Raw genomic sequence first — 22,174 nt, 5'->3', positions numbered from 1 at the left:
ACCACCACAGCTAAACCTTGCTGAGTGCTTACAGTCAAGCCCTTTGCACGTAACGAGGTCAGTAATATCATTATCCATATTTTATCAGGTGGAACTGAGGCAAAGTGATTTGCCAAGACCATATTGCTGGTATGTCCAGAGCAGGGTTGGAACCCAGGCTATCTTGCTCCAGCATCGTCTCACCTAACCTCTGCCTGCGCTGCCCCGTAGACCTCAGATGTCTAGAGGGATCCAAAGATCATCTAATTCCCATCGGTCAACATTAGCCTTATTACTTTCAGATACATACAGTTACTCAAATCAAAATACTAAACTGTCACCTAGGAGAAAATTCTAGAGGATTCCTTTTAAGAGCAAAACTGCCTTATGTTTGCACCGGGCTTTCCGGAGCCCACGGCACATTCATAGGCACAACCACAGAATCTTCAAGACGATGTATGTTGGGGTGGGGGAGGGGCAGGTTTTTATGATCCATATTTCATATGTAAGAAAATCAAGGTCGGAAATGGTAAGTAATTTGTTCAAGGTCACGAAGCTCAGGAGCAACGGGTCCAGAAACAAAAGCCTGGACTTCTGACCATGACGGCACCTTGTGCCACTCACCCGCGCCGCCCCCGGCTGCCCGCTAACCCGTCCTGCGATGAGGCCCACCCAAGTGGAGGCCTCCGCAGAACTCACGCGCTGAACACTCACTCCGTGTTTGCTCTTCAGTATTGAAAATGTCCCTTCTGGTTACAGTCAGCAAAATCATAGGGTTGGGTTGATCTTTTCCAGGGTTTGGGCCGATGAGAAAGATATTTTCTTCTAAAATCTCTTCTTAGTTCATACCTCCCCTTCAGTCAACCAAATGCCAAAAAAGAAGGCTTCACCAAGTCAGAGGAAAACACCTGCCCTCTTTTCCCATGGGGAGACTGGAAAGGTTCCAAATGTTGAAATGCTATCAATTTACGGACAATCTGTTAAGCAGTACTGAGAGCAGGAGACTTGGGGTGGTGGCACGGGCGGGCAACACAATAAACTCAACTGCACCTGACATTTAAAAGTAGCTAAATATTAGGAGAGGTTTTGCTCTAAAGTCTCTAAGGATGGGTGTCATTTAAGAATGAATATTCTTATTTTATATGAAGAAAGCTGAGCACATCTTATCCTTTAATAATAAGAATAAAAATTTTGAATATCTTCAAATAACATAAAGGTCATAATTAACCCCAGCTACTCAAGGCTGCCAGTCTGCAAGTGCACACCAATGACAGGCCTCTGATTTATTACCATTTAATGGAAAAGCAAATAATAATAATGACACGTGTTTATACCCACACGCAATAAAAATTTGTCCAGGCTTTGGATCCTATGTGATCGACATGTGGTTTATATTATATTAATAGTAGTTATACATAGGCCCTTTTTATGGCTGTATGTGAGTAGAACACTTAATAATTATCCAGCTATATCTTTTACTACAAAGATAATCCCTTTGGCACCAAATAATTTGAATTATCTAACAACATGGATCAAATGACTTGTAAATTGCCAACTTACTACATTGTGTTATCCTAAATTATGCTATTGTACAATTAAATATTTCCCCTAGAAACAGCAGGTTTTTCTTTTATATCATCTATAATGATATAGTACAAAGATTTTTTTTCAGGGGGGAGGCATTTTCTGGATTGTATATTAAAAAACCAGCTTTCCACTCCTTTTCTTTAGCCCTAGTCAAATACCTTTTGCATTCTTTGTGTGGCTGTTCTGGTCTTTTCTCCAATCCTTGAGTTCCCTGCTGTCACCCTTCTTGTCCTTCCTACTATCCTCCTCCCTCATTCTCATGTGGGCACATCTCCTACATCATAAAGGAAACACAGACCAGCCACCAGGTTTCCTTCCTTTTCCCTTCTTGCCATGTCTGTTTGCATCTACAGGAGACTTCTTCCATCTCCCCGAGTCAGAGGAGAGGGGTCTCTCCACCAACCCTTTCTGTTCTTCAAGTCTTTCTTCTACCTCTCCCAACCTGCACCAGCAAATTTCTTTTACAACTAGACTTAAGACACCTGGTTGTAGCTAGTCCAGCGCTGATAAGGCGGATCCGTGTAGTCAGCAGGGGCCCGGCCTGCTTCTCTGCTTCTCCATGTGTGCTTTCCATTCCCAAGGTCACCTCAGGCCCAAGGTGGCTCCTGAGCTCCGGCCATCACAGCCACGTGACAAGCACAAAGCAGGAGGAGTGGGCAGAAACGGCTGCCTAGTAAGGGACCTTCCTAAAAGTTCCACATGACATTCTTGTTTACATTGTCAGAACTCAGTGACATGGCCAGAGGTAGCCGTAAGAGAGGCTGGAAATGTAGTTTTTCAAAGAAAAACAGTGGTTTAAACAACAACAATAACAACAACAACACACAATGGTTTTTCAAAGAACTGCATTGCCCAGGGTTCTGTTACCAAGGACAAAGGGCAGAATGAATAATTCAAGGCAACTAGAAGTCTCTACTCTAGTTGACTCATGAAGAGAGGGTGGGACAAGGCTGGGAGAAGGTCCTTAGCAATCAGGATCCAGGCAAAAAATATCAGGTGGACTCCACAAGGTTTGACTGAATGAAGGCGGAGGCATGTGCAGCTTACAGGAGTCAAAAAAGGATGGGGAATTATCCAGGGACTCCCAACAGCAGATGTCACTGCTGATCCTAAGCCTAAAGGAGCAAGAGATGGAGGAAGTATCGAGAGCCCAGGGGCTGTGGCTGTAGAACGCAGGGTCTGAGACAACGTTGCCCAAAGGTTTTCCTTCCTGACTGCTCTTTACCCAGCTCCTCCTCCACTATCCCATCTCCGTGGGTGATGTTACACACCACCATGACTTTATCTTACATATTTACTATAGTGTACTATATTGTAGTATAGTGTTTCTTGGAGCTATAATCTAATTTCTAAACACCTAGCAGTCCTAACTGGAATGCTCCAGGGTAATCCCCAATTCAATATGAGTCCGGACAAATCTCTTGGTAGCCCAACCCCACTCCTCCTTCATCTCCATCAAAGCCATGGCCAGCTACCCACCTCTCAAGCTAGGAATGTGGAAGCCAATCTCAGACTTCTTCACACTTCCCACATTAGTATCTGTATAATACATTTTCAATAAATACTAAGTATTTTTATTACCAAACGATTAAGACCAAATTCACTAGCATGGTATATAACATCCTTATAGTTGGGTCCTAACCTGGCCTCCCAAACCTTCTTTGTGATATCAACCTTCTTGCTGTTTAGTGAAGTTTCCCTGCCCTTTCATGCCTTTATATAAAAATATCACCAGCATTTTCATTTTTTCCTCCAACCTCATATTTTTGCTGTGATAGTTCCCTCTGTAATCTGAGTTTAGTAACACCCAAATATTTAATTCTTAAGTCTAAGAGTATTGGTCCAAAATCATGAAGTTTATTAATGTATAATTCTAATAGATTGATTTTTAATTTGATTACCTATAAATATTCAAAAAGTTCTTGCAAACTGAACAGTGGGTCACAGGGTACAGCTTGGGTCTGGGCATGCATCAGATGAAACGGCAGGAACAGCAGAATCACAGATAAAGCACGACTCTCGGATCTAATGGTGTTGGCTTAATGTATATAAACAATATCTAATATCACCCGTGAGCCCTCAGCTCCAAAATCAAAGGTCACCATATCGTGAAAAAAGAAAGTTCAAGTTAAGTGCTCAAGCCAATGAAACATTAAACAAGTGCACCTGCATTTTCGCAGCAAATAATTCCAGTGGGGATTTCACGTTGCTGTGGATACAAAGGGAGGAACAGCTCAAAGATACTTGTAAAGCAGGGAGGGATTAGGGTATCCAGGGAAATAAGTAAACGGTATTGTGTTTCATTCCATGCTTCAGGAGGACAGCTACAAAATTAGGTCTAAACATCCTTATCCTTCAAATAAAGAGGGTCACATTGCCAATTTATTGTGAACACAATAAAAGAAACATAAAACTTTTCACGTTGCTTACCCTCTGGGCGGTAGAAACCTGTTATCCCGATGGGCGATCCCTCATTATTTTTTAGATGATTTTTTTTGGAGAGGGTATAGTAAAGGCAACCAAAACAAGTGATTTAATTAACTACTTTCATTAATGCTTTTATTTGAAGAAATAGATAATGTACAGAAAAAATAATTACCCCACATCAATCTAAATGTTTCATTTTCATTTACTAAAATCTCTGCTTTCTGACTGGTTCAAAACTGACAAAAATATTTGCCAAATGATAAGAAATCCTAGCTCAAGATAGATATTTAATCAAACTGTATATTTTACTAGTCAAAGAATAACTCAGATTTAATTCAGTCTTAATAATACCACATAATGTTATAAAATGCTCTATAGATGGGGTTTAAAAGTGGGGAGTTATATGAAGTCCTAATAATAGAAGAAAAATATAGGGCAAAGCAAATCAAAACAAAATACTTAAAGTATGGAGTAGATTAAGAAAATCTGCCAATTTTTCTCTGAAAAATTTTTAACTTTTTTCAGCAATTATTTTTTCTATTTATATCAGAAGAGACTTTTTGACAATGCCCTGGCCTGTTTATTTCATTTTTCTTTTTACTTCTTAAAAACTTTTTATTTTGGAAAATTTTGCAGGAGGTGAAAGCAGCTTAACAATTAACCAACATTCCATTGCTTTTAAAATACTCTCCAACATTTTTTGTTGTTGTTGGAGTATTTTAAAGTAAACTCCAAATATTGTATTATTTCACCATAAATTCTCTAACATGTAAGAATCTAAAAAATAAAATAAATTGCAGAAAAGGGGGAGGATGCAGGAAACTATTACACATTTAAAGAGATTTCAGAGACCCATTAACCAAATGCAGTATTTGGACCTAATATACATCCGTATCCAAACAAGCCAACTGCGAAAGACAATTTTAAGACCACTAGGTAAAACTGAACATGGACTGGTATTAGATGATATTAAGGAAGTATTGGGTTTTTGTTTGAGTGTGTTAATGGTATTTATTCCATTTTTGTTGTTGGTAAAAATTAAACGGCAGTTGCATCCATAGCCACGAAGCTGTTGGTAATGGCACATTGTGACCTCCAGGGGGAGACAGAAGAGAGAGAGATCCAAAGAGGAGGAGTGAGATGGAGTCTGAGCACATCTAGAAGGGAGTGCAGAGTTCATGGGGTGAGACAAAGGTCAAAAGTTCTCTCCCTGAGCCTGCTTCTCTCTTCCCTTGGGTTCCATCTTGCCTGGCTCCACCTTCAGATGGTGGGTCAGAGCTGTCCTAGTCTTGGCAGCCCCTGTAGGAACCAGGATGGGACCTAGAGAAAGGTGACAAGTCTCTTAAGCCTACCCTGAGTCCAGGATTGTGACCTGGGTCAAGAATCTGGAACCAGATGTGGATCTGACACTGAAGTACAAGCGTCTGCCTGGAGTGCTCTGGGTTCTCTGTGCAGTCCTCCAGCACCTGGCAGGGAAGGGTATGGTGGCCAAGGTAAGGGGTTGTGGGGGTGGGGAAGATTTGAGGATTCAGGTCCTCAGAGGAAAAGCTTATGTATCTCTGGACAAAAGAAACACTTAAATCCTTACTGAAAAAATGAAAATGTGTGCCATGCTTGAAATGTCAACTGACAAAATAAGATAAAATTTGGAAGTTCTGGCAAAATAGATTAAAATAAAATAAAATTTTCCTTTAAAATTTATGGGAGATGATTAATGATGTCTTTATCTATATATATGAAGTAAAAAAATTGTACATTTATACTTTGAGCATATGTTTATATACATGGAGAATATACAAGATGCAAATACCAAGATGGCAGCTACAAAAGACAAGTCAGAAAGCCTTCACATACAGGACAAGACACAAATCCATCAGTTCCTTAAAACTGGAATAACTAAGCATTATGGGAATTCAATATCAAGTGAGATCACTTCTGGTGGGGAAGGCCAAAGATGGGTTTTATGTTTTGGGCAAATGCTGGCTATTAGGAAGGCTTTATTAACACCACATGGGCAGGTTTCCTCATGCTTGGCAGACATTTCTTCTTGGTCCTTCCTTCTTAATAGTGATAGTTTAAGCATGAAGCTTTGTGAAATGTTATCTGCTAGGTATAATTTAGGATGTTAATACTGTGAACATGGGGTTATGACTTCAGCTATATAATGTTAATGATAACTTAATAATTAGGTCTGGTAAGCCCCAAAGTAATGATGTGATTTAGAAGTTACATGATTTGTTGAGAATTAGAAAATGTGGATTGAAAAACAAGCCCATAAAAACAGGTTGGTTACAATGAGCAATTATAAGGGTAAATAGGTTTCCTTTAAGATAAGACCACCAATTTTGAGGAAATGTCTACATAAATGGTTCCTAAACACAGCTGCACATTAGAATTACCTGGGGAGTCTTAAAAATACTGTACATATTCATGGAACCCACGCTGAAGCCCTACTGAATTGTAACTTCAGGAACAGGAGCCTAGGAAACTGTACTTATACAATATTCCCTACTCCACCCAAGTGGCTGTGATGTGCAGAATTGTTGCAGAGTCTAGAACTTTTGCAATCCACTACTTATAGAAAGAGTTACTCAACATTAACCCTAAAATCTGGAAGGTGATTAAAACATTTTTCTCCCACACAAGTTCCTAAAACAAAAGGTGAAATTCAAAGAAGTGTTTTTCAAGCCCAAATGCCTTACAAATGTTGGTAGTGTTGGATTATCCCTTTGAAAGGAATTATCTTCAGAGGATAAGACATTAAACACTCTTAGAGACACTTAGAGATAAACACAGCCTCCAGAAGCCATCTGCTCAGTGACGGCCTTGCCTGGGCTGGGTCTCACACAGTGGCTCACTGCACTTCCACTCCCCAGAGAGGATGACCACCTGTCATCTCTGCTGAAGGGCCCCCATGCCTGTGTTTTCAGGCCAGGCTCTTTCTAGGCTTCCCCTCCATATTTCCACCCAACATCAAGTGCTGTAAGGGGCGGGGGCAGTTTGGTATCTTCTTATTCCATGAATGTGCTTGTACATGGTTCTATTTGTATCAGGATAAAAGAATTCAATGGGTGGGAGTAATAGCCTTAATCCTCCCTCTGTAGGGAGGAAAGAAAGTGACCAGTAGATTCAGAGCTGAGGAAAGGGGACAGAATGCATAGCTGAGGGTGCACGGTGCACTTTCTTTTTGGGGGAGTGAGGCTGCACATGAAAAAGGTGTGAGGGTAGGACCGAGCTGATGGGGCAAAGACAGCATCGGCCTAGTGGCATTGAAGACCAAGCGAATCCCTAGGGGGCCTGTTAACACGCAGACTGCTGGGCCCCATTCCAGAGTTTCTTGTGCAGTAGGTCTGGGGTGGGACCTGAGAATTTGTATTTATAAAAGTTCCCAAATGATGTCCATGCTGATGGTCCAAGGATGACACTATTCTAGGGGCAGAAAACTGAGAGGATCCCAGGAGTTTGGGGTGCTCAAGAAAGGAAGGTAGAGTTTAATATAAGTTTCTATGAAGGAAGTATATGATCACATTAAATATTTGAGAGACATGAGTAAAGGCTGAATTTTTTGTCTTGCCTTTTTTTTTTTTTTAATGTAGCAGAACTCTTGGCCTTGGGGTAGGGGGTACAGTCACAGCCTCCTAAGATTTACATGGTCAACTTGAGATTACTGGCAGAGTAAAGGTCCCCAAGCATGTCAAGGTTAGGGATTTCAAAGCATCCAGTATCAGGAAAGGGCCTAAGAAATATCCATCGGTAGCCCATACAGCAATGGCGGTCAGCTAGAGCCCCTTGAAAAGACCCCGAGGTGGCTCATGATCCATAAGGAATCTGGACATCCCTCAGTTTGGGTGGATAGCTAACAGAGAAGTGGGCAACTCCAATTTTCTCTAGAGTCAAGCAGTTTTGCAAAATAGAAACACCACAGGATGTTGGGCTGATTGCTTGGTCCTCCTGGTGTCAAAGCAGAGGTGGTGGCCATCTTAACCACATTCCAGGGGAAAGGTTCACAAAGGGCCAGATGCAGCTGCTGGCTGGAAACACCTCTGTTTCACCCCTAATCTTTAGGGAAGAGGGCATCCTCCGCACGGAGAAGATTCCATCTCCCTACTCACTTCCCTCCTTTGAAAGTCAGAGCTGGCTTCCACCAGGGATCTAGATATGAAAATTTAGTTAGTGGGGAGGTGTCAGTCTAACAAGTATTGAGTGCTAGACATTCTGACAGATGCTTTGCATATGTTACTTGATTTGACCTTCGTGCTTGTGTCTGAGGAGGGATTCTGGGGTGCTTTCCCCATAACACAGCTGAGGAGATCAAGGTTCATGGATGTTGGATAATTCTCCTGGGCTCCATCAGCCATGGCAGAGCTCAGACTCATTCCACTACAGCCTAACTGAGCCTTTTCAGACTTGAGTGACTTTTAGCTTCCCCTGGAGGGTCATGAAAGCACAGATCTCTGGGCCTCACCTCCCAGGTTTCTGATTCAGTCCTTAGAGGGCAGGGCCTGAGTATCTGCACTTCAGACCGGTTCCCAGGTAATGCGAAGGTGCTGTTACGCACACCACATTTGGAAAATTATTGGTATAACCTTATCTCCATCCCAAAGGAGAAATAAAGTATTTGCCAAGACAAAGCCTGCAAGTGCCATCTTTTTTCCATCAAAGCTTTCTGGTGGAGGAATACACCTAGGATTCTCTTTAGAGCTGCAAGAACACCACAAAATCCTCTCGAGACAGCCTTCTTATCTAACCCTCGCTTTTCGTCTGCCTTTGTCTGTGTCCACATGCTTCCATAAAAGGCAACTGTAAAAATATTAACAAGAAAGAAGGGAACAAACTAAAGAAACCAAGGGACAGTAAGGGTGCTCTGGCAGATGCTTCTGGGGCCCACCCACATCACCTTGGCCCACCTGGTGACCTGCAGAGGATTCTCCTACCCAGTAATTTCCTGCCTTCTCTGCCTAAGGCCATTCTTGGCCACGGGAGCAAGAGGGACAGGCTGGAAGAACAGCCCAGGGTGACCACGAATAACCAGGGCAGAGACTAGTGGATAAATATCGCAGCTTCCTCCCCTCAAAAGGGACCAATCTTAGCTGTGTCCCTCTGAGGGTCCCAGCAGGATGGAGCTTCAGTTGCCCCCAGTGGTGACCCACTGAGAAATGCGTCATTTGGTTTTGTTGGCTTTCCTCACTCCCCTGTCTCACTGCCCTGCTCTCTCAGGCAAGTCCCTAGGATCACTCCCAAATAAAATACTTGCACCCCAATTTTTTGTTTTCAGCCTGGTTTGACAGAATGCAAACCAAGACAGGTACCAAAGTTATCATTTGAAAATTATCCAATACCAGATGATGAAGACCGAGTAGGCGAGTATACCACTCAGTTCCAGTTACGTGGTTTGCACTTGGGGTGATCATGCAAAATGCATTTCCTATTTAATACCATTAGCCCCAAACACTCACAAAGCATCCACACACACACACACACACAAAAACAAACAAACAAACAAACAAACAAAAAAAACAGTAAGCTGATCTATCCCCACCAAAAAGGCCCAATATTGCTCAAAGTGGACTACTTTTCTTTTGTTCTGGGAGTTTCTAAAGTGGGTATCAGGAGATAAATTATACTGAAGTGAGCAGGAGTGCATGATTTCTGTAAATGAAGATACTTTTATTTAACATTAATTACATTTAAATATTGGAATCAAATTAGGAAGCGCAACTGTGATTAGTGACACCAGGGTGAGTTCCGGGTCATTATTTTCTGATGGCAAAATGTCAAGTCCTCCTGCCTGGGGAGGCTGAGCCTCTGTGCCTGACATGTCCTGTCCCCTGCCCCCTCTGCTCCAGCCACCAGATGATCCTGCTGGGATGCCAGCATAGCAGTACGGCCCTGGAGCTCTGCCCTGGCCCAGCAGAGGGCAGCCCTGCAAGCTCCAGGCCTCCCCACCACGCTGCTTTTTCACAGAGCAATGCGGGGGGAGTGGATGTCCATCATCGATTCACGTGCCAGAGACCCAGACGATGGGACAGTCACGATCACAAACCTGCTCATTGCGGTTTAGCTCTGAGATAAGCAAGGAAGCACTGACTATTTAATTAGTCACCTAATTAGTGACAGGCCACACTGAAGGTTTCAGCTGTCCTCAGACAAATGTAAAGATAAAAAGCCTAATTAAGCTGCAAGCACTAGGCTGGCTGCTGCCAGAGCCCACAGCTGTGCCGGATATTGTGCGGAACTGCACGGCCCGATAACAGGACTTGCGGTCATTCGGACGCAATTGTGGCTTTGAAAACATGCCCTGCTAGTTCCAAGCTATTCTTAGTCACCTCAATGTACTCAACCAGAGGAGGGATCGATGTCTAGGTCGAAAATCTGTGACTTCATCTTTTGGTGAGATGATTTGGTTGTTTTTCAAGAAAACTCTTCTCGGCAGTGGATGGAGAAGACAAGGGGAGCCTGGGCTGTCTGGGGCCCACCGGTGCCTTCTGTGAGTCAAAGTGCATCTCTCTAGTCACACACAGGGCTGTGGGGACGCCACCTGGGCAGCTTTCAGTCACCGTCATCCCCTGACTCCTGCGTGCATTTTTCTAGTGCCATTGCAGGCTCTTCAAGAGATTCCTCACACCAGAATTAAATTAGGAAAGATTTTAAAATAATGGATTAAAAGGAACTGTCTCATAATTAGGAGTAAATGCCATAAAACACAGAAGCATAGACGCACAGGCTGGAGCAGAATAAATAGTAACTGCCCCAGCTCAGTGAGCTCATGCCCACGAGAAAGTGGAGAAACTGCTCTGCCTAATGAGGGGACAGTCTCTGTGTGGGGGACACTGTCTGGGGCAGGGCCTGAGCTTCTGCATTTCCAGCGCGCTCACAGGAGATGCCAACGCCACTGGTCCAGACCAAGGTGGGAGCAAAAAGGAGGTAGAAAGAGACGAAAAGTTCATAGACCTGGTTCCTGGCCTTTTTTCGTATAGCATTTTCAAATTTCTTTTTAAAAATGATTTTGGAATATCTTTGCAGAAAACTTAAAATATTCAAAGTATTGCATTTGGGGAGTTCAGCAGGGCTAGGCTTGGTGCACAATGTGCCTGATGAAAACTCGACTTTCTAAACTTTGCAGAAAGAGGCCTCTTGCTTTCTGCAGTGAGCTTTTAGACTTCATTGAAAAGCTCTCCTTTGGGAAACAGTGTCTCCTTGACACACGGCATAAGCTCACCTTGGGACTTGGGTGTTGATCCAAGAATAGGGAGTTCACTTTAGGCCTCTCCCTGATGGGGTTCGTGGAGGTCCTAGGGTGATGGCACCTTCAGGCTGGCAGGACCTGGGGATCCCCTGCTGTGAGCCTCCCAGGACGACCCTCAGGGCCACAGCATGGTTGGCAGCAGAGGTGGGCTTAGAGCCAAGGCCAAGTCCTTTCTGTTTTTTCCAGTGGTTGTGGTTTTAAGGAAGTCTTATCAACAGGAGGCCCGAGAAGGATAATGCATGTGTAACACCTATACTGCTCAAGCCAGGACCCTTCAGTCCCAAAGAGCAAGGGCAGCCAAATGAACACAACCCACCAATCACAAGAACCGTAATCGAAAAATAATCCCGGTCCATCACTTGACTGTCTTGGGCATTATGAAGAATGCCCATAATTCACGCTGAAACGTCTTGAGATCTGCCCTTTCCCTCCTCCTCCAACTCACTGCCCTCTACCCCATAGAGCGAGCTGGCGTTTCCTTCCTCTAAGCCCCCTCCCCGGGAGAACAGCTCCCAGGTCCTAGCTCTGGCCCTGCTGTCCTGCCCCCGCCCAGCTCCCTATCCTCTCCACGGAGGCCCACGCCCGGCAAGGCAGGGGATGGGAAGAGGCCGAGATACTCCCTCCTCAGCTCCCCTCAGAAGCCAGATGCACAAGAGGGGGCCGGGGGAGAGGAAACAATTAGCAGAGCCTTACCCAACCCTGAAGGATGCTGCACGCAGACTTCTGTACCCCCATGGGGCTGGTACGATTGCAGGAGGCTCTGGGAGCAGGGCCGGCTCCTCGCCCCCACCTCCCCAGCCCACACTAGAGGATCTCCAGGGCCAGGACCAGGACGGGGGGAGAAGACAAGGGAAGTGAAGGACTGGAACACTGGGGTGTGGCCCTAGGGAAAAGCCTGCCACACATCTCCCCCAGCACTGGGGGGCCCGAGAGGCTCCGTCTAAGAAGCACAAGATGCAGGTGCTGACAACCAAAAGCAAGAAGGTGCGTCTATGTCTATGCAGATGGGACTGTAAATGGGTAGCAGCTGAGGACTAGACAGAATGTTGTACTTAAAAAAAAAAAATCAAAACACCACCCTCAACATTCCCTCCTTACACGGAGCTTACGTGTCTTAGAGGAGTAGGTGGTGACTTCCGGCAAAGCACTTAGGCTCTCCCAGTAGCACCTCAGCACTTGGAGAAAGGAGGATATGGCAAGGACACAGAAGTTATGCAAGGACTGCCTCTGGTGTCCTTTGAAGAGGAGACCACATGTACTTTATAATTTCTTGCATAGAAATAATATAAGAACAAAGAGTTGTGTCTGTTGCGTCACCAGATGACGGGATTACTGGATTTTCTAGAAAAAGAGGTCACTGTACTGAGCCTCAGCTGCATTTTCCAGAAACTCTGGTGCCTCTGCCGAGTCTGGTGACGCAACTCAAGAGTACAAGGAAGGTGATTTTTCTAAATCTTGCTTCCAAAATGTGCATTTAATGCTTATTGGTGAGCGTGTTTTGTGAAAACTTTATTTCTTCAATTTCATTCTGGCTCAAATCATTTATAAAATTAAGTTCGAATAGCAGCTAAACTGGGAAAGTAAAATATGCAGGAGGTTACTATGGTGATTGCTAATTTAAAATAATTAGAGAAAATAATGAGAAAACTATTTCCTCTCTTAAGGATTAGAGATCTGTAAACTGATATCAATCTATTTTTAGTGTACATAATCTGTATAACAATGATAGAGAATTATGAGTGCTTTAAAATGCTTTAAAAAGGTCTGTTTGATTGGGAAATTTAATCAGCCTAATACATCAAAATTTATACTTGTCTTTATTAAATCTAAGTTGATTCCACAGAAAGAAAATTACATGTATATATCTCAATGTAATCATTTAAACAAAACATTATGACTAAGTACAGAGCTGAATTAAGATTTAAGACCTATTTATGATAACTTCTTAATGACTATAATTTCACAAGTCCACCCTGATAATTCATCATTCAAAAATGCTTGCATAAGACTTGCTGTTCAGAATTTTTAGACGAAGAGAGCCATCAGAACAAGTAAAGCACTCAACTACAGCGCGGCACACGCAGGAAAATGAACATTCCTAGGTGCTTCTCTGCATTTCATTCTTGCAATGAAATATTGCTGCAAACTGACCACATTACTTGAAACATACGAATTCTGTTGCTAAGTTCAATAATGACATGTAATTTATTCCTGGTTAACTAAGGGTATGTTCTGGAGAATTGAACAAATTGGCTACAAGGTGGAAAAATCAGTTCTTTTCTTTATCTGGTTAATGTGATGTCAAGTGAGCAAAATAATCATTTGAGGTTAGCTCATCTCCCTGCTAACCAGGCACAAACACCTCTCAAGGGTCATTTCCTTCATCCCTTTTCTTGCCCAACCCCTCACAAGGCCCCACCTATCTTTTTTGAGCTAGTAACTTTGCTGGCTTCTAGAGGAGTCATGGTGGGCTGCATCTTCTCATATCCCACTTACATCTTAGCACCTGTAGTTTTGAAAGGTAGCTAAAGTTTCTCATGTGATCCTGAGTGAAATATTTGGAAAAAACTAGACTGTTTTAATTTAGGGCTCTGTGGTTCCTCGAAGTAAGGGTTTTTAAAACATCTATGAGACTTTTAAAAAAATAAATGAAGAAATCAAGTCTGAGGGAAGTTAGGCAATGCACCTAGGGTTGGGTTCCACGTCAGGTGCTGGTGATGCCAGGCTATGATCTCAAGTTCTCAGACCGTAACTCAGGGCTCTTCCTGTTAAAGAGGTGCAGAAATTCAATGAGCAGACGGAAAGATAGACTGGGGAAGCTAAGAATCCTTGAGAAGCACCCATCAGGAAAACGGGCTCTCAAAGGAAGCCTGGTTTAGTGCTTTGAGGATGATGAGAAAATAGCATCCGAAGAGATGTGTACAACTCAGTCTTCCCTGAAAGGTTTTACCCTGGTCCCAGGCACCCAACGTGTGGGGGTTGGAAGAAAGGTCCCAGCCTGTCTGATTACATGGAGGACCTGTGAACATACAGATTCCCAGACCCTCCCCAGGAGTTCCTGGTTCTGTATGTTGGTTCAGGGTCTGGGAATCTACATCTTTAACAAATGTACCAGCTGATTCTTCGGATTTGGCCAGTAAGAGAAACACTCATTTAGAAGAGAGTTCAGCAGACTTTTTCTTGAAAGGGCCGGATAGTACATATTTTAGGTATTTAAGGCCATATGGTCTCTTTGCAGCTACTCAACAGAGTAATATGCCATTGTACCATAAAAATGGCCACAGACAACACATAAATAAATGAGTGTGGGTGCATTCCAATAAAGCTTTATTTGCAAAAGCAGGTGGAAAGCCAGATTTGGCCTGGGGGCTACAGTTTGCTAACCCTTGGTGTAGAATATTCTACTGATTCATTAATCCACATAGGCAAGGTGTGTGTGGTAGCAAATGGACTCAGGCCTGTTTCTCAAGGGGTTCTCTTCAGGTTTAGGAAAAGAACTTTTACTATTTAAAAATAAATACAGTAAAACAACTCACCAAAATACCAATGTCTCTAGGAAAGAAATTCCAACACTGGATGCACCAACCACAACAATCTTGGCATTGATAGTTACTTTAGGTGACAACGATAGTTTTCGGTTTGTATGGTTTAAGGCATAACCTATCTGAAAAAAAAGAGAGAGAGAGAAAAAGAGGGAATTAAAGAAAATATAGCTGAGTCTGTACTCCCAAATTTGCAGTCACATGGAATTATTTAACCAGGACATTACTAGCAAAACAAACCTAATAATGCCCATGCACAGCCATGGTGAAATGCATGGGAAGGTATTTTTAAGAAACTACTGTAAGAATATGAGAATATGCCTAACCCCTTGGCTGGGTCACATCAAAATGCTTGGTTAGGATGATTTTGTCTTATTGCTGATAGATGTTTCATAAAGAACCCTTAATGATTAGAAATTACAAGGTAAATAATCCTACAAGAAGATAGCTAAGCTACTCCCTAAGAATCTGTAGTTCCATAAAAAGTCTTCAGTCTTTCCTTCTGTCCAAGATTTCCCTGAAATCTTGAGTGAAAAATCATATTAATTGGGTACTTGAAAACAAGTTTTATCTCACATTCAATTCTGTATCCCGTACACTACTTAACACACTATTAGTGAGTAGCAAGTGCTCAATAATATTTGTAGAATGACAAACATTTGCTAAATGACAAAAACGGGTTGAATGATAAGGTTGTTCAATCTTTCAGATACTTCAGGGTCAGGGAGGACTCTTAGAAACAAAGGAAGTAACGTGATCACTTTAATGTCCATGTTTGCAAAAATTACTTGGATTAGTTGTTCCTTTGATTCATTTCCCTGCAGAGGCTGCAGTGTGAGCATTAAATGTACAAAGGAAGGTTTTACAACTTTGAAAGAACACTAGGCTATGCACCAAAGATCTTGGTTCTATTTTTAATTCATTAATTCAACACATATTTTATTTGGTGCTCATTATGTATCCGAACAGTAACAAAAATTACAGCTGACTTCTCATCAGAAACAATGGAGGCCAGAAGTCAGTGGAATGACATTCTTAACACCCCCAACCCACTCTGTTAAATTTGTTACATCAGCAATAACTCATCCTTGGGGTCAGAAGTCTCCACATTCTAGTAGGTGAAACTGGCTTTTAATTTTCTTAAAATACTGAATTACCAGGAGTTGGGAGTCTGGTAGGCTAATGATAAAGTCCTATTTGGGTACCCACCCACCTTCCAGTGCCTTAGGTGGCATGGGTGTGGCCATATGCTTTGCCATTTACAAGGTAATATTTAGGGTGTAGAGAATAAACCCTTTCTCTATAGCTATAGATAATCTAGCAACATGAAGATTTTCTGGGTGAAGACATCTACAAAAATGTCTTGAGCCAAATAATATATTAATAGAAATCAAAAATAAAGGTGGCAGATTTTAGACTCTCTCCATAATTGTCATTCATGGGGCCTCTCAGCATCTCTTCCACCCCCTACTCCCACCTTTAATTCAGCACCTCATGGATTTTGAAGGAGATCTGGTCCACTTCCATCTTCAATAGGGGGTTCTGATTGAAATAAACTAAGTCACATAATCCTACCCTCCTTGCTCAATGATTGGCCCAGGATAGACATGAGACCTAAGTTGGCCTAATCAGGGTGAGGCCCAGGACTTATGTATGATGGCTGAAGAAGAGAAGCCCCTTGCTTTCTGGATGGTATGGGGTATAAAAGTGAAGCCTGAAACAGCTACAGTCAGCATGCCACCAAGAGGGAAACCATCCTGGTTGAAGTCCCAAGAGAATCACAGAGAAATAGATCAGGAATTCCTTTCACATTCTAACTGAAACCCATACTACCCTTGGACTCTTTGGTTGTATGAGTGATACCTATTAACTAGTCAGACATTGCCACAACAGTGCTGTGTCATAAACCACTTCAAAATGCATGAACTTAAGACAACGGTCACTTATTCTTGCTCATGTAACTCTGTGTCAGGTGGAAGTAGGTTGATCTAGGCTGGACTCAGCTGGGTCTAGCTCCAGCCAACAGATTCCAGATATGCCTCACATTTCTCTGTTTGGTGAGAGATAGCTGGGGCATGTTCTTTTCATAGCAATGGTAGAAGTGCAAAAAGGGTAAGTGAAAATAATCAATACTTCTTAAGCCCAACCAAAGCAAGGCATGTAGCTGAGCCCAACATTCATGAGGTGAGGAAATATAATCACCTCTAGTGGGAGGACCCTCAAAGTCGCACAGCAAAGGGTACAGCCCAGGGAGGAATGAAACCTGGGAAGAAGGATGCAGCCCATCACATTTCCTTGATCATTTAGACCAGTTTGTTTGTTTTTATATGCAATCAAAAACTTCTTAGATTGATAAATTTTCTATATGAAAATAACGAATATACCATTTGTGTGAAAAAGTGCATGTACTTCAAGTAAATGATACGCTCTATGAGAATTTCCTAGGACAGGTCAATGAGGAATTGTGTGAGAAATCTAGTTCATACTGGTACATGGGGCCTACTGTTCACTGTGCTCTAATTTCCAAGACAAGCAGGCTGACAGCAAATTCATTCTAGCCAACCTTGGACTTGGTGGTACAGAGTAAGGAAGATAGGAAGCATATATGTTTTTATGATGGCATCTAATCGCAGGTCTAGCTAACAGATTGTAAACGCAAGCATCTCAACACAGGTCAGAAGCCAAGATTCTTTCCGTAAGGAGGTACGTTCAAACATTCCCCTCTGCTGTTGCAAGTGTAAGCGAACATTGAAACATGGGCAGTAATGAAACTCCCTGGCAAGGAATTATACCTCATTTATGAAACAGCTCCTGTATCAATGATACAAAGGCGGCCAGGGAACAGAACAGAATGGCTTTTGTTTCCCACACAATAGCTTTAACACCAACAGCTGCCAGGCCTCAGAAATCACCTTTCTAACTGCTAAATACACAGAGTGGCCTCTGGGTGTCAAGAGTTAGTGATCAGTACCAATGATGGTGAGTGTCTCAGGAGAGTGATCAGGCATCACAGTAATTCACAGTAAACCCAATTTTGTGCCCAGGTTTTAATTAAAATCATATCCATCATCAGGTATGATGAAGTCTTCTGACCTGAAAAAAATCACGTTTTTCTTTTATTAGTATAGTTTTTAAATGCCTTGAAAAAAATTCTTCCCAGCCTGGAAACCTCTTTCTGTGACATATGTGAATGAAGACTGCTTTTGCTGCTTTATAAAGGGTTTATTTTGCCCATAAGCAGGGAACACAGGTCATTTTATAATGAAAGCAGGATATTTCCTTCCTTTATGTTCCTTCAAACTACAGGTTTTCATGAGAAAGAAAAACAGGTGTGGAAGGCACTCTAAGTCAAGCCAGCCTTTTCTTTTCTCAGTCTGAACATCTACCAAAAAATGTCCCATGCACTGGAGATCCTGTTTGGGGTCTGATTTCCTTAATAGTGAAGTAAAAATACAGCACCAGTTATTGACTAATATTTTGGAGACAGAAATTAAATGTGCCTTGTAACAGTAAATTATTTCAAAGATTAAACAGAGGGTACTGTAAACCTGAGGTCCCCAATCCCACAGAGCTCCGCCCACCCCCCCATCCCTGTCTGTGGAAAAATTGTCTTCTATGAAACCAGACCCTGGTGCCATAAGGGTTGGGGATCGCTGCTGTGAGCTATTTACCTACATACCATTCCAGGGATAATATGGATGGGAAATCAGATTCTTATCTCCATATCCCTTCAAGACATTTCCTTTTTTTTTTTTTTTTTTTGAGACAGAGTCTCACTCTGTTGCCCGGGTTAGAGTGCTGTGGCATCAGCCTAGCTCACAGCAACCTCAAACTCCTGGGCTCAAGCTATCCTCCTGCCTCAGCCTCCCGAGTAGCTGGGACTACAGGCATGTGCCACCATGCCCAGCTAATTTTTTTCTATGTATATTTTTACTTGGCCAGATAATTTCTTTCTATTTTTAGTAGAGACGAGGTCTCTCTCTTGCTCAGGCTGGTCTCGAACTCCTGAGCTCAAACGATCCGCCCGCCTCAGCCTCCCAGAGTGCTAGGATTACAGGCGTGAGCCACCGTGCCCAGTTCCTTCAAGACATTTCTGATTTCTATTTTTCTAATGACACTAAGTTAGCATTTTAGACATAGGGATGATTTTAAATGTAGAGATCAACATGTAGCCCAGAAAGAAAAAATAAACCATGTATCATGGTGTATAAGCTGAACTTTGAAGGCTAAAAGAAATGTTCCTTAAAGCTGATCTTGACTCTCATAATGAGTTTAAAATACAAACCTTAAATTTCACCCCTTAGATAGGAAAGGAAAGAATAATGTCAAATTCCCCAGATAGAAAATTCTAGAGCTGAGCTTGGGGTTGTGGGGAGGATTCCAAGGGAAACAAACAGTAAAGGTCAGATGGGAGGTAGAGAAATTGAGATGAGAAAATAGGGAATAAAAATGAGCAAATGTGTAAGTTTTAATCTCTTTATGTGTAATTGCCTATGAGTTTCTGAAACAGAAGTCTGCACGTGTGAGTGACTGGGTCACAGAAAGAGGTTTTGGTGGCTCTTACCCATTTATTTGGTTTGTCTGTCACCCTCCACTTAGACTGTTCACTCCTTGAGGTCAGAAACTATGTCTTTGTTTTTTGAGGCATTTGTTTTATTTTATTTGAACAATCCCTGCCATACATTTTGGGGCATCCCATAAACGGTGAAAGAACAGGTACATTAACTTTGCATGTCATGGACTCTAAAATTTTAAAGGATGTTGACGTAATTTCTACCATTCAAAATTATTTTAGTTGGTTCTTTTCCAGTTGCTTAAATGACCAAATGAAAGATTTAGATATAATTAGAACTACTTAGCATTAAATTTGATCTTTTTAGTAAAAAAGGGTGTTGATGTATATACCCAGTTAAGTTTATGCTATGATTCACATACATGTTCAAGAGAACTAAATACATAGTTGTGTGTTTTATGCACATTTGTTACCTGCTCTGTGTGTATAAAAAACTCGTCAAGATATAATTTTATCTGATATACATAGACCTGAGCTCTGTGCTTCTACATCTGGTTTGGCTTCCCTTCTGTACTTAGAATGAGTTAGAATGACTATGAAAGCATTAGTGAAACTGAATTTCAATAATAGATCCAAGATCAGAAGTTACTAAAACTACAAATAGGCCAATAAATTAGCAAGTGATCAAAATAAACACAAATGATCCTACATAATCAATGCAAGGTTCATACTAAATGGAACATGACAATGTTTATTGTAAACTTTCTAATGACAGAATTTCTTTTGGAGGTTACACCCCTGGGATCATTAGACTAGCTGTCATTAGCCTGGTAGTGAACTTTAGGCTTGTTTTCTTCATTCTGTCACTGGTTGAAATTCTGAGCCTCTTTTCCTTAAATATCAGTTTCCTCAGGTGTAAAATGGAAGTAAATTACACAAACCTCTGCCTTCCTTAGCAGGCAAATGTGGAACTATTTTTTTAAAAAAATGTCTACAAATACTGTGAGCTTTTCAGGCAGAGATGTTACACAAGGTAAAATTGCACATCCTCTCTCTCATCTGCAATATGAAAGGTAAATCTTTGAAAAATACATTTTAAAAGAGCAAAACAATGAGCTCAATTTTCAGCTCACACCCGTGTGTATGTGTGTGTGTGTGTGTGTGTGTGGGTGTGTGTGTGTGGGTGTGTGTGTATGTATATATGTCTTTTCTTACAGAAAGCTTCCAAAGACTTCAAAGGGATCTCTGTCCATGAAAGAAAATGAAAGATGGAGAGATTCAAACCCATTAGTAATAAAATTTCTGAAATCCTTAATAAGCCTAGTTTTGCTTTATAAATGTAATTTTTTTTATTATGCTTCTCCATTCTCTCCTTCTCTTTCAGTAGCCCTCTGTTTTCCCAACTTGAGCAAAACAAATGATGACAGATTGACAATGCTACAAATATCAGTGTAGGTTTCAAAGTTCAGAGCTCACAACTTGATCTCTTTGGGGCAAAGTATTGCAATATTACCAAATAAATAATGGGTAGGGAGGTACAGACATTTAAAACAGAACCAATCAGTTGAAAATACCTTCCACAGATACAAAATGCAATTTCAAAAACCCATCCTACTTAAATTGTTAAAAGGGTTCAAAAGTATGAGATAAACACCAATACCTCTGTCCAACAGAGCATAAGACTGTTGAAATGGTGCTGTGGTTTGGAGACTTGTTTTATGAAGGATTCTCTTAACTTTCCTCTTGGTTGGGGGAACTAGGAAGCTCCCAACAATTTTGTAGATCCAGCATTTCACAAAAATGCAAACTGTTCTGTCTATGGTGGGTAGTGAAGACTCATGGACACTGTCTGGCTTCTTTCTTAACACTGGATAGAACATACTCAAAACTGTGCAACACAAGGGCCAAGAGTAGGCTGTGATCGTTGGGTGACCTGCACACTACAGCATCCCACCATCGCGCTAGACACACTCTAGATGTTTGTGAAGTGAATGAAACACTCATTTAGCCTCTGCAAAACTATCAGTAATGCTACACATGAAGAATTGTCATTTCTTTAAGGAACTATCACACCTTCAATTCCTTTACATCCTTCACATTATCCCAGGCAAAGAGTGGGAGCTTAATAGACTCTTGTGGCATTCTCCCACACAGATTGAATACTAGCTGAAGAAAGAGAGTTCCTGTACCTACTGTGGTTGGGCTTAGTTGCATATAACAGAAAATGCTAAATACCAGTAGCTTAAACAGGATGGAAGATAATTGCTCACTTACGCAAAACAAATCTGGAAATACGTAGTCCAGAGCTACTAAGGCAGTACCACAAACTCAGCAAAGACCCAGGCTCCTTCTACCTGCCCAACCCGCCATCCTACTGTGTAGTTTCATCGTCGAGGACGGTGCAGGATGGCTGTGGAGATGCAGACATCCCATCCTCATTCCAGGCAGCAGGAAGGAGAAGGTTGCAAAAAGGGACTTCCTCCTAGCTAAGGCATTCCATTTAAGCAGCTTTCCTGAATTCCTATTCCAACAGCTTCTCCTTCTATCTCAGTGGCCAAAACTTAGTCACATGTCATGCCACGTATAAAGGAGGGTAGGAAATGTATTCTCTTAGAAGGGCACATTGCTGCCTTGAATACAATTGAGGTACCATTACCAAGGCTAAAGGGAGGAGTGGAAATTGGCAGCCAACTAGTGGTCTTTGCTATAGTTCCTTAATTCAATGAGTAAATTTCTTTAACTTGCATTTTTCTTATATTTCTCTTATCAACTCCATCTGTCCCAATCCCTCCTATACCCATATTCCCCATCTGGCCACTATCATTATTGGGCAAATGTTTTAAAAAGTTAAAATCATTGCCACCCTATGACATTCACTTA

The 22,174-nt window shown here is 41.9% G+C and overlaps 1 protein-coding gene across 1 annotated transcript in view; it reads right to left on the bottom strand.

Moving 5' to 3' along the window:
• Nucleotides 1-22,174, bottom strand: part of CFAP61 (cilia and flagella associated protein 61) — a 253,590-nt gene that overhangs the window by 100,146 nt on the left and 131,270 nt on the right. The window contains exon 18 of the mRNA XM_045528893.1: nt 14,776-14,903. Coding sequence (XP_045384849.1) covers nt 14,776-14,903 — 128 coding nt within the window. The remainder of the gene's footprint in view (nt 1-14,775; nt 14,904-22,174) is intronic.

The sequence above is a fragment of the Lemur catta genome, chromosome 17 (assembly GCF_020740605.2).
Source record: "Lemur catta isolate mLemCat1 chromosome 17, mLemCat1.pri, whole genome shotgun sequence".
Lineage (NCBI taxonomy): Eukaryota > Metazoa > Chordata > Mammalia > Primates > Lemuridae > Lemur > Lemur catta.
Note: the sequence above shows the minus strand (reverse complement) of the source record. Positions and strands in the feature narration are given on the sequence as shown.